Source organism: Equus przewalskii, chromosome 15 (assembly GCF_037783145.1).
Source record: "Equus przewalskii isolate Varuska chromosome 15, EquPr2, whole genome shotgun sequence".
NCBI lineage: Eukaryota > Metazoa > Chordata > Mammalia > Perissodactyla > Equidae > Equus > Equus przewalskii.
Genome location: NC_091845.1, coordinates 12,762,233 through 12,775,825, shown reverse-complemented (window position 1 = coordinate 12,775,825; position 13,593 = coordinate 12,762,233). Strand labels below are relative to the sequence as shown.

Below are 13,593 nucleotides of genomic sequence, written 5' to 3'. Positions count from 1 at the left end.
TGCCAGGCAGAGAGGGGCGTGGTGGGAGAGATGATGCCACTGAGCAGAGAGGAGCATGGTGGGAACGATGACACAGGAGTATGGGAAGCAAATGGGCCTTGAGAGCCGTGCTGTGGATTTCAGCCTTGGACAGCAAGCCCTCTCCTGCCCTCTTCCTGAATACTCCTCTACCCCCTGCTGCATGGTGAGGAACTCAGCCAGGCCCTCACACAAGTAGCATCTTCCCTGAGGAGCTGGAGGGACGAATGGCTGTGGAACCCTCCTCTGGCTTCCCGTGGCTTTTAGAAAAATAGTCACCTTCTTAGTCACCTTCTGAAAGCCCACATGGTGCCAAGTTATCTGTCCTTCCTCCACCTCCCACCCAGACCTGAATGATTGTTCAATTTTCAGACTAGTTAGGAAGGCTTGAGCATAAGGAACTGAAGTTAAGTTGTGGGGGCAGGGGTTAGTTTGATAAGTCAGGCATTAAAGTTGGTTACCAACTTTTAATCTGTGTACTTATATATGTTTTAATTATACATGGAATACATGAATATATTCTTTCTATTAAGGTTCAAATGAAATAAGTATTTAGTTAGAAAGAAATCTCTCTCTCCCCATTCCTACCTTTCTACCCAGAGAACTGTTGTGGGTTTGGATTGCATCTTTTCTAGTCCTTTTTCTATGTATTTGGATGGGAGTGTTGGATACATATGAATCTTCTATTGCCTTTTTGGTTTTTTAACTTAACATTATGTCCTAGAGATCTTTCCATATTGGCACTATGGACCTATCTCAGTGTTTCTAATTTGCAATATTAAATGATATTGATATATTATAATTTATTTAATTACTCTCCAGTTGGTGGGCATTTAGGTTGTTTCCAGTTCTTCACTGTTACAAACAGTGCTGTCATGAGCATCCAATATATACTTTGTGAGTAGAAGTCAATATTTCATAGAAGTGGAATTACCAGGCCGAAGGGTTACATTCATTTTATCTTTTGATTATATCTTTTTGTAGTACCAATTTTCTACAGTAAACGTGTAACTTTTATAACTATGAGCAAAAGAATGTTTGCTTCTTTTTAAGAAGAGATGACTGGAGTCTCTGACAAAAATCTCCGCTTCATGAAAATAGACTCTACTGTATGAAATGATTGAATGTGACTTTCTTTATTTTGTTGAGGAGGTGAGGTACCTACTCTTATGTCTCTTGTTAACATTACGAGTTTACCTGGAGAGTACATAGTTGGGCATGTGCACACAAGCACTCACACATTTACTCACTTTCGCTCCTTCCTTTAATAATGGAAATGGCCAAACAAGATAATCCAGGTTCCTGCCATGGCACTGGACTTAAGCCAGCCTGTAACACCTTATTTTGTGATGATCCATCCCGAGTACTAGGATCTAGGCATTCAGAATCCACACCACACCATCATCTTTCAAACATAACCATTGCCCTTGGAAATTTCAAATGCCTCTGAACTTAACACCTGGTAGGAGGTGAGGGGCGTGGGCTGGAGTGAGAAAGAGAGAAATGGAAACTCAAAAAGACTATAGGAGTCTGAAGTGGGTTGTCAAAGACCAACCCTCCTCTGCTGCATCCCATATAAAAGCACCTTGGTGAGCAAGCCACAGTATTGGTGGCCATTGCCATAGACCAGGTCCACAGATTGGCTGTCATGGGGGGCCATACTGACTCTTCTGTTCTGTCCAATGCTGCGTCTCTCTGCATAACTGCTAATCAATCCAGGGCACCAACCTGTTAGAGGCTATCAAAATGGCAGGATGAATGACCTTTTCCCTCTTCTCTCTGCCTTTGCTCCTCCAACCTGGGGACTGCCCAATTGCAGAACTTCCTTCGTTGCCAAAATAACAAGACCAATTACAATTTGGTATGTGAGACATTGCAGTTTCTGGACTGTATTTGTGGAAGCACAACTGGAGGCCTTGGTCTTCTTGGACTCTACATAAATGAGAAGAACGTAGCACTTATCAACCAAACCCTGGAAAGTCTGACTGAATACTGTCAAGGACCTTGCCATGAGAACCAGGTATTCCATTTTTATTTGGGGGATAGAAAAAAAGTTTACCATTTTGGAAATGTAATTGACAGGGACTAGTTCAGAAGTCACATAGCATCTGCCTTTCAGCCTATGGAGTCAGTAGAACTGGAGACCTTCCAACAGTCAAGAAGGAGCCACGGTGCTTAATTTCACTCAGGACTCTACCTAATCTCAGGCATGCTTGGTCTCCATGCTTGGCTTGGTTTCATTTGAATGTCCAACTCTAACTTGACTAGGAATAGATATTACAGTTGGAGTTCAGTTAGGGCTAGAAGACTGGGCTCTGTTTTAAATGCTAGGAAAGACTCAAAAAGTGGCTACTTAATGGAGGGAGGTTTAAACCTAGCTAGGGAGAAAAACCTTGCTACACATGACACAGCTTGAAAGTAGTATGAGAAAATTGATGGTTGAGGTTTTAACCCCATAGACATTCAAAGAAGAGAAAGACCCATTAGTCTTAACTTTGCCCTCTCAAGAAGTATATTTTTGGAGTGGAACCCTATAGTTTCTTTTCATGTGTAGAGTCATCGCTTGTCCATGGCATCTTGCAGATTTTGTGAGTTTTTGCATTGGTGCTAGGATGAGTATGATTTTTAACTCTAAATTATAGCTCTGTCCTGGTGGGAGGGAGTAGGTTTAAGTGGCCGGTTCGAAACCTACTGGCCAGGTAAGCTATGATATGCTGTGTTACTTGGGGAGCAAAGCCAGGACCTTCATTTAGAGGAGAAGAATGGCTTACAAGAGGGACAACTCTCTGTGTTTTAAAAACCAGGTCCTAGTTGTCTATGAAATATGACACTAGCTTTTGTTAGATCCACTTCCTCTCTTGGTTCCCTGATGAGACAGATGGTATCGTCCGAGTTAAAATGAAAAGGAATGAGAAAATTACAACAGGCTTGGGGGGAAAGGCTTTATCGGACATGTAAGTGAATTTCCTTGTAACCTCGTGTTTGCTTTTCTGCCAAACACAGAGGTCTGTTAAAAGGAACATACTGGAATGGATTGAGCTGCAAATGGGGATCTTACCTGGGGGAAGATGATTAATTTTGATATTGTGTGAATTAAACAGGAAACTTGCTTTCCAAGCTTAAGCCTTAAGCAGAAGTATGCGATACGAAAACCCAGTAATGTAGAGAGAATGGAACACACCTTTAGAGGGGAAAACAGGGCTCAAAACCCAGAATCAGTCACACACCATATTTTCCCTTAAGAACAAAAGCCGACTGCGCTGCACTATTTGGATTAGACACGACCAATTTATCAGTTACAGTGCATGGGGACTTTCCTGCTGTTTACTGTTAATTCTGAAACTAGAGATTTTCATCTGTCTTTTATTTTTACCACTTTCTCACGGAAAATTTGCAGCTCTCCCCTAGAGACATTACTGGGAGTGGCAAGCATTGTGTTGAAATAGCAGTTCAGCCTGTTGGCCTTTGACGTTGATTTATGACCAGCATTTGTGTAAATGTCTGTGTGTCTTTCCTCAGAATTGCATAGCCACCCATGAATCGAATGGCATTGACATCATCACAGCCCTGATCCTCAATGACATCAATCCCTTGGGAAAGAAGAGGATGGACCTTGTATTGGAACTGAAGGCAAGTAGGAATTGAAAGCAAAAGATGATAACATTTGGAAACAGTCACTTTTGTGTTTTGCCTCAACACGTGACATGGTCAATATTGAGAAACTAAATATTAAAGACAGTTCTTTTAAACTAAATGAATGATTCACGTTGCAAGTTCTGACTAAAACGCAGAACTTCAGTCTTTCCCTTCCCAATAGAGGTCTCATGACAGGATACCAGCTTTTCAACTCTAGGTCACGTTGAATGAGAACTCATCACTCAAAGCTGAGAAACGAATTCAAACAGCATCCAAGAATGAAAAGCCTTAACTCTAAAAGTCGCAGGCAGAGAAACAGTGGAAACTCCATTCCCTCTGTGGTCTCTGATGTTCCCCCCTTTGAGGAAAAAGGGCCTGTTGAAGAATAGTACAACTAAGCAGATGTACAACAAAAAAATTCTACTTTTACTTTATCAGGGAACACCTTTTTCTGTCATTGATTTAGCAGAAGGGTGGTTTATAAAGATTGGTTTAACATGAGGAAAGTTATACTGACCAATAATGTGCCTACAGGCCCTAATGAGTTTCTTTGAATTGTGTGCAAATGGTGGACTACAGATGACTAAGGTAGAAGCACCACTGACATTTTGACTCCTGATAATGCCAAAATAGTTTTATGGAGTGAAAGTAGTGACTTCAAAGTGTACATAAGCTGCTGTGTTTATACACCAGCCCCTTGGGTATTTGAGAAGCTGATATACCACTCCTTAGGTTGATTTCTTAAGTGTAAAAAAAACCGTAAAAACCAATCCTCACTCCTATTTAGGGGTTCCAAAGATTCTCCAAGAATCCAAAGATTCAATTCTGAGAATTGAATTTGCAACCCATCCTGGTGTCTAAAGTGTATTTCGAAACCTCACTGAGCTGCACCGAACACATTTCCTTTTTAACTGTTCCCATGTTGAGATGAGTCCTCTATCTTAAACCCCTACACAGCAGTGAGCACTTTATCATTGTCATGGAAGAGCCTAGAACTACAGGGTTTAGCTGAAAAGCTGATCTGTATTTATTGCATAAACAGTCATAGGAAAGAAAGGCTATTCAGGAAGGTACTAAAACAGAAGCCCACAGGAATTGAAGTTGTTTTTATTTTTCCTTTAGTACTTAGAGCTGAGAGTCCAAACAGTTGATTTGGGTATATGGTTTCAATGGATTTTTAATTATTTTTGCTATTTTTAATGCCTTTGACAAACTTTGTTGTAGAATTGACTTGAACGTCATTCAAGCTCATGTTCCTGGTTACCATTTATTAGAATGTATATGATGACAGCCTGAAATAAACTGAGAATTTCTTGTGCTCCTGGTCAGCATTTCAGTGACTTTTTCAACAAATATTAGAGAAATCTCTGCCGTATGAAAAGTCACCATTTGATAGCATAGCAACCTGATTGAACTGCTGTGACCTATACTTGGGGAGGAAAAAAATACTGTCCCCTCTCACCCAAAACAACAACAACAACTTCTGAGTCCTATACACAGAGAAGCATACAGATGATCATAGGCCTAGGACCTAAAGTCAGGTCAAGCCAAGAAGTGCAGGGTGTGGGCACAGGAAAACTTTGAATGTGATGGAAATTATGGTTTGGCATGCATACAGTGCTCTTGTGGGTCACTTTTGTTAACTGGTATCAGCTGTACTCTTGTTAAGGGTTATGAGAACTGATAGAAATACTTTAAAACAGGAGGAATTACTTTCATTGCCTGCCTTCTCTGGCCTGCAAGGCTGAATAACAGTGTTTGTAGCCACACCTACCCTGAAGGCATCATGGGTCTATATAGCATCTTCTTCCTGACCATTGTCATCATAAGGATGTCAGTGTCCCCACAAGTGCTCATGTTTAAGTTTCCACTTTCTGCCAGGACTTGTACCAAGTAACGTTAGTGAGAAACTATACCCAAGCAAATATATGCCTCTTTGACCCAAATCAGATTCTGCAGACATGTTTCTGGGGTCTGAAGTGGCACATTCTCTGTCTGGTGAAGGTGGTTTTTGATGCTCTTGACCCATGGCTCTCCATGGGGTAAAATATCTGTCCGTTTAGCCAGGATGCAACTCTTGCGTCAACAGGGCACATGCATTCAGTCTGGCCACCCTAAGCAGCTCCTCTCCATTTCCCCCTCCCTTTGTTTCTCCAATTAGAACAATGCTTCGAAGTTGCTCCTGGCCATCATGGAGAGCAGGCACGACAGCGAAAATGCGGAGAGGATACTTTATAACATGAGACCAAAAGAACTGGTGAGTTGGATGGCTCATCCCCTGGCCGTAGCACCAAGTAGAGTCAGAGCAGTATTTGTGACAGAACAAGGAGTGTGCTTCCCTGAGCTTTCCTAAAGATGCCAAAAATCAGAAGTAGAAAGAGAACGTTTAATTCAGGCCTCTGCCCAGGGTAGAGAAGCGAAGTATTGCATTGAATAAGTGGGATTCTGCCCTCTCTCCTCAGCACACCCAATGTGGAGGCCTCCCCCGCCCGTTTCCCCTCGTGGGAGCCAGGGCGCCAGGGCAGGGAGTGGTCTGGGGCCCAGCAGACTCAGGTCTGTAGCTCTGCTTTTTTCGCTGTGTCACCTTGGGCAGGCACTTGAACTCTCTGAGCTGCATTTTCCTCATCCCTAAAAGAAACATGAGAATATTACTAGTCTAGAGGATGATTAGACAAAACAACTCATGTCAGACCCTTAACACAGTGCCTGGCACACGATAAACCCTTGGTGAATTCCAGCTCCTTTTCTTCTCTCTCATTCACGGCTGCTCTTTTTGCCGTGTCTTGTCCAAAGCTAAAGAATTCATCGCTCTTCTTGGTGCCAATAGTCTGGGCAATAGATGTGGGTTTTTTGGATGCCGACATTTTATGTTTTTTTTTTTTAAGAAAACACAATCTTGTTTATTTTTGAGGAGTGATGTTCAAAAATGGCTGTGACTTCCAATTGGGAGTTAGTGCTGCAACCCGTGAGACAAGCAGCTATCAGAGACAGTGACATGAGCTGAGGACGGAACTCTCTATTTGGACTTTTTCCCACGCAAATAAACTGTAACTGACAGACCTAAATGAGGGCACTAAAACTTTTCTGCCGCCTGGTGACCTAATGTGCACTTGGGGCCAGGCTAAAGTCCCTTTATGTATTCCTTTAAATAAAGTGAACAGCGAGCCCAGCTCTTTGATCTCTGAGGTCAGGAGTGAGTTCTCAGACTGAGATGGAAGTCCTCTCTGAGTTTACATAACAGCTTATGTAACTGGGGGTGGAGAGGCTAGAACTTGTCACTCTCGAGTTGGGATGGAATGATTTCTCAGAGACCCCATTCCAATATTCATGAATCAAGAATGTGCTGCCATGTCGAGTGGGGGAGATGTCAGCACCCATGGCTGTGGGTGCCACTGGTTCCTGGGTGGCCCCCTTGTGGTTGGAGAGCATCATTCCTGGCTCATGAGCAAGAATTAGAGGCTTCCGGGAAGAAACATGGTCCTAAGAATCCAAATAGCAGAGAAACTAATGTCCAGAACACGTGTGTGCATACATGTGTGAGCACACACGCATGTGTGTGTGTGTGTTCTGGCCCCCACATACTATGCAATGTGCTGTCTGTTCGACTTGGTATTAGAGGGAACTGACAGGAAAACAAGCTCAGAGAGTGAGGATCTTGTCTCCAAAATTATTTCCTGGGCCTGACCTGATGTCACTACAGAAATGTGTGGCCCTCTGCATGCTTAGTCTTGGATAATAAGAAATAATTCAGAGTAATAGCCTTGTGGCAGTGCGGGAGGCCGAAATGACATCTGATTCATCAAAGAAAATGATTAATTTTTAGTACAACTCAGAGGTTGAAGGCATTTTGTTCTTATTCTTTGAATGATTAAATCTTGAATGATATGTTCATTTGATAAATATTGGCCAAGCCCTACTTTGTCCAGGGTGTTGTACTGGGCACCAAGGAGGCACTGAGAAATGAACAGACCCAGCCCCTGCTCTTAGGGAGCTGAGGTAAGTGAGTAAGACGGGTACCAAACATGCTCTAAGCAAGAGATGAGCCTCGTGCCTGGGTCCTCTGGGTAGCAGAGCTGGCTGGTTAACTGGAGGTCAAATCCCAGCTGACTGGCTCTGTGACGTTAGGAATGCCCCTTTCCCTCTCTGAGTCTGTTTCCTCATCCATAATAAATGGGAATCTTTGATGCCTCATAAAATGTTTTTGAGCATTAAGTTTTCTGAAAGAATTTTAAAACACTAAGCACCATGCTTGGCACATGGTGAGCGCTCAGTAGATATTTCTTGTTAATGGTATTATTTACATGTGGATTAGACTCAGGGGGACAAGGAAAAATTTGGAATTGGAGGAAATAGTTTCACCAGCTATTCTAAAGGCTAATGGATTTCTCATTTTTCCTGAAATGGCAAAGACAGGGGATGGGGAACGTTGGCAGGAACAAATGTACAGATAGGAAAAGCATGGCTTCTAGTCAACATCTGTATCATATATTATTGTTTCAAAGCACGTTTATAGCCATTGTCTCCTTCCAAGGTAGAGAAGGACATGAACCAGACACAGAATGTCTCTTGGTCTAGGTAGAGCAAATGGTTTTCATTTCTCATGTCAGTGGAGGTTGCTTGGTAGTGACTGCCTGTGACAGTATTGAAAAGGATTCTGAGGCTGTGTCCACACCTGATAGGAAAGAGTGCTGAGCTTGATGAGCAGTGTCTGCCCCAGGACGGGAGACTGATAGGGTGTGTGCTGTAGATGCCGGTTCTGTGTGGGTCTTCCTTGAAACCAGAGCTTTGTTTGCTTGGCCCTTCTTGCAGGTGGAAGTGATCAAGAAAGCCTACATGCAAGGTGAAGTGGAATTTGAGGATGGAGAAAACGGGGAGGATGGAGCTGCCTCCCCCAGGAATGTGGGGCACAACATCTACATATTAGCTCATCAGGTATGACCCTCCCTGGCTGCCCTGCAAGACATTGCTTACCTAAAGTGCCAGAATTCCAGGCTGGATGTGCCCTCACACTTGCTTTTCCTGTAAGGTCATAACCTAGGGTTGTTTGTGTTCATGACAGTGTGGCTCACGGGTACTCTTGGCAACCTCACCCAGTGTGCTGAGTTCTAGGACTCTTCCATTCTTCCACTAGGGTAGAGTCATGTCCTTGGAAATCCCCATGTTTCTTAAAAGCATTCACATGGAGTGGTGACACTTAGATAGTTTATGACTGTCTGGAGATGGCTGAAAGGAATCTTAGGCTTTTCATAAATATTGATGAGTCTGTCTTAACAATCTAAAGAAATAAACCTCAGCTGCCTTGCCTATCGTATTTGGAAATCTTTGGGAACCAACTTGTCATTGTGACTTCTTTCTGTTTGCCTTGTGGGGATGTGGTAATACTTCCTACCCTGGCACCACAATGCCCTGTTTTGTAAGTCTCTTCCCAAGTGGCTGGGCTTTTGAAGATACTTCCTCTTTCTGGAGGTTGATGTGCCCCGAGCTTGCTGATGTGGGTGGGGAGCCTGTAACTCTGCTGCAGGCTTGTGTTTCCTGTCCCTTTCACCTCTTTGAGGAATTAGATAGAAGACAATGATGGCATTGGGCTGGAGGTTCATGTGCCCTGCCACGGCATGCTGGCAGAAGGATAGGAAACAGTCTCCTGCCCTTCTATCTCCTCCATTTCTGGCATTTAGCCACTGAGAGGGTTTCGGGACATTCCGAATGGAGGCTCCGTGGGGCTGTACAGAAAGTCCTGTCTCCCTCCTGCCTGGCTAAAGAAATTGGGGAAAAGTGGGACCTCGTGTGGGCATGAGTTTGCCATGCTGTTCTGCCAAGCTCCCAAAATAGCTGCTCTGCAAAGCACACCTTGATGGAAGGCGGAAAGCCTCCTGCCACCTCTGCCCTGAAGCTGGCCGCTGTTATTCTGTGTCTTTTATACCCAAAGTTGGAAAGGAACTCATGTGTTCCTGTTGCAAAGAGATATTGATTCTCCTGTTTTCTGTGCTTGTGTTCCAGTTGGCTCGGCATAACAAAGAACTTCAGAACATGCTGAAACCTGGTGGCCAAGTGGATGGAGATGAAGCTCTGGAGTTTTATGCCAAGCACACAGCCCAGATAGAGGTAAAAGCAGAGTAAACTCAGGGCATGGGCCTGCATTGAGGGCCTTCAGGGTACACTGCCCTGTGCTAGGCCGGCATGCAGTCCTTCATCTAAGCAATAAAATTGTAGTGAGCATCTACCACATACCAGGTCCAGCACTCAGTGCTGACTATCCACTGATGGCCAAGACAGTCCTGATTCTTTCCTAAGGCCCAGTGAGGAGGCAGACACTGAGCACACCCACACAAGGAGAGCTCATTCATTGCAAATTCTGACAAGGCCATAAGGACAAGTAGAAGGTATTATAAGAAAGTCCAGCAGAGGGACCTGCTGTAGATTGTGGTGGTCAAGGAGGCCTCTTCTGAAGAAGGATCTCTAAGCACAGACCTTAAGGAAAGTAGGAATGAAATAGGCAGAGCCTAGAAGGAAGAGCTTTTGAGACATGGGGAATAATAGCGAATCAAAGCCCTGAGGTGGGAAATGCTAGGTGAGGGTGAGGAGCCAGAATTCAGTGAGCAAGAGGGAGAGCAGTGCAAGACCACAAAAGCAAGACAGGGAGCCCCAGATCCCGCAGAATCATGTCAGCCATCCGCTTCAAGTCTGGACTTTAACCTAAGAGCAATGCGGAACCACTGGAGAGTTTTACACAGAGGAGTGATACGATCAGACCTGCATTAAAAAAGACAAACAGCAGACCTTTCTAATCCTCTGTGGACTAAATGGTATCATCTCCATTTTGCAGATGGGAACTCTGAAATAAGACTCAGAGAAGTTGTATCACTCATCCAATTATCAGTGGCAGAGCTGAAATTTTATTTCAGGGCTGGCTGGCCCCAGAGCACATGGGTGCATTTTATTGTTACCTACATTGTCTCTTAGCATCCAAGAGAACACAGGCATCTGTCTCCAGGTTCTAGGCAGTAAGGGATGGTGGGTCTTGTTTGGCTAATAAGGAAATGCACAAATTCGGTATCAGTGTTGGAACAAAGATTTTGAAGGACTAACAGACTCCTTTGGGTGATATAAAATGTTTCAGGATGGAGACTTTTTAAGAATATATTATTACCTGATGTCTCAAGTCTCTGGGCTGTCCTAATAAAATGCATCATTTCACTGATTAGTCGACCATGACAGTGTATGTGGGCAAATACTCTTGATTTACTGTTAATGACTAGAAGCTTGATGGAAGGGCCAGCTCTGTCCTTTGGAGCCCTTAAAAGACAAGCTTTAGGTGTCTGTAGTGTAGAATGTCAGAGGAGGATGGAACCTTGGAGATCATCTCATTGATGATCATCCCCTTGGTAGAGTGGGGAGAAGAGTGAAGCTTGATCAGGTTAAGAGTGTGAACAAGGTCACCCAGCACATTAGAGGTGGGAGAAGGACTGAAATGTGTTCTCCTTACTCCCAGTTGTAAGTCTGCTGAAAAAGAGGTGCGGACAGATCTTAAATGATAGAGAGAAATAGCCAGGCATGGTGTCTCTAGCTCTCAAATCCTGCCCTTGGCCAGCCACTCATCTCTTTCAGCTTCCCACAGGTGTTATCTATGCAAAGCCAGAGAACACTGGGGCTTCCTCGTAGACCCTAGTCCCTTCACTCTGGTGAGTTAGGGTGGGTAGCACTGGAGTCTGCGACTCAGTACTTGCCAGAAGGCCTCCTGTCTGCTCCTCCATTCCCTCCCGAGCCCAGCTGCACTTCTCAGGTCATATTCCTTCAGTGTAGGGAGGGACTGATCCAGAGCTCACTTGACTGTGTGAAACAGGCAGGCTCTTGACAGCGTGAGACTGCAGAGTTGATCCTGGAGCTTGTGTACACACCAGCATCACCTGGGGAGCTGGTTCTTGGGCAGGTTCTAGTCACTAACTCCTACATCATAATTCCAGTTAAATGAGATTGCTGTAGGGACCAGAATCAGTATGATGATGAAGCTTCCCATAAACTGATCTCCAGCTAGATTTGGGAACCATTGGTCCAAAGACAGCATTTCCCAGAATTTATGGAACCAGGGCTGTGGGAACCTGCCTCACCTCTGAGTTTCTCACTAAACTTGACCTGAGTCACCTCTCTTGCCGCATCAGGGAAAAAACGTGTTTGGAGAGCAAGATCTTCTTATGGGGAGTGTCGGCCCTGGGTCTCACCTGACTTCTCCAGCCTCTGAGGAGGAAGACTAAGAGGGGCTGTGCCCCTATTGTACTGCCATCTGCACCCTTGTTGAAATCTCTACCCCCCAGGACTGTGACTTAGCACAGTGCCGTAGAGTCTGAACAATCCCAACTAAACTACTTCCTCTCTGGGGATTGAGCCAGTCTAGGAAGGGCCTGGTGAAAACCTGTGAAGTGTTCACCTTGGGGCCCAACAAAGCTAGTTGAAAGAACAGTGAGTGCTATACCAGCGTTAAATGAGCAAACTGGTTCATGCAGTATATGTTTTAGATGCTGTGACAAGAGGTGGGAGGTCACTGCAACTGGATAAACCAAGATCTCTTTTTAAAGTTCCTAGCTAGGAAAAACTGCAACTTTGCTATCAGGGAAAGGATCTTGGGTGAGGTTTACATGACGGTCTAGCGCTGCGCTGTCCGGTATGGTATCCGCTAGCCACGTGGCTAGTTCAAATTAAAATTAAATATTCAGCTCCTCAGTTGCGCCAGACACTTGTGCTAGTGCTCAATGGCCACATGTGACTAGCGGCCATGCTTTTGGACAGGGTAGATACACAGAGAACCATTCCATCGTTACAGAAAGTTCTATTGGACATCCCCAGCCTAGAGCCTCATCTGAATATGTGCACAAAACACAGTTTAAATTGTTCCAGATAAAAGTTGGTCACAGTAAAATTAATGGGTCTGAGGTTAGAAAAATGCTCCTACAGACTTGCCAAAACTGTTATTTATATAAATCTATGAGACACAGCCCACTCTAGGGTTATAAAATCAGAGAAGATTCAGGAACAAAGTCTGTATTATGCTTGATCTTGAATACTGAGTCTGTGGCTGATAGCAAAGATCCTTAGTAAAAGGTTTTTGAAGATGCTGAAGCTCATTTATTTTTTCACACTAGATTGTCAGATTAGACCGAACGATGGAACAGATTGTCTTCCCCGTGCCCAGCATATGTGAATTCCTAACCAAGGAGTCAAAACTACGAATCTACTACACTACAGAGAGGGATGAGCAAGGCAGCAAGATCAACGATTTCTTCCTGCGGTCCGAAGACCTCTTCAATGAAATGAACTGGCAAAAGAAACTGAGAGGTGGGTCAGCAACGCCCCCCCAGCCCTGCAGAGAGGTATAGTTCTGGGGTTTCACAAACCTGGGCTTGATGGTGTGCGCGTGTCTCTGAGTAGGGGCAGAGCTGGTGTCATTTATCATACCTTCCTTCTCTGAACATCAGGAAGTCCTAGACACCTTTGTAGCTGATAAAGGGGCTCCAGCCTCAGGGAGGCACCTCCCCTGAAGCGGCTTCCTTCATGCAGGATTTGACTCGATTTGGTTGGAAAACTCCATGAAGACTGTTAGAATGGCTTTTTTGGTATCTTGATGTAGAAAATAAAAGGAAGAGAGAAAAGGCCAGGCCTTGAGCTCACAGGATGGTGCACTGGAGCAGGAAATTCAGCCAGCTTGACTGCTCATTTACTAGCACACCTGCTCCGAAGACGCTAGTCTTTCCCCTTTTATAGGGCAGCTCGCATTTTAGACTCTAGTATCATTTTATAGGCAGTGGACTCATTTGCCACATAAGATGCATCATTGCTCACCAGCAAGTCCCGTTGCAAAGCCCAGCCAGTTGGGTTGAAATTACTCCTCTAAAACACTTTTATAGGGCTGCCCCAGAGGGCTTCTCAGCTCCTGGTTTTCATTAGGGT

At 44.4% G+C, this 13,593-nt stretch overlaps 1 protein-coding gene across 13 annotated transcripts in view; it reads left to right on the top strand.

Annotated features, from left to right (window-relative positions):
- ITPR1 (inositol 1,4,5-trisphosphate receptor type 1) overlaps window positions 1-13,593 on the top strand; it is a 319,039-nt gene that overhangs the window by 250,692 nt on the left and 54,754 nt on the right. For all 13 annotated transcript variants that reach the window (XM_070576706.1, XM_070576704.1, XM_070576711.1 and 10 more), the window contains 6 exons: window positions 1,838-2,038; window positions 3,538-3,648; window positions 5,816-5,911; window positions 8,464-8,586; window positions 9,652-9,756; window positions 12,789-12,981. In XM_070576706.1, coding sequence (XP_070432807.1) covers window positions 1,838-2,038; window positions 3,538-3,648; window positions 5,816-5,911; window positions 8,464-8,586; window positions 9,652-9,756; window positions 12,789-12,981 — 829 coding nt within the window. The remainder of the gene's footprint in view (window positions 1-1,837; window positions 2,039-3,537; window positions 3,649-5,815; window positions 5,912-8,463; window positions 8,587-9,651; window positions 9,757-12,788; window positions 12,982-13,593) is intronic.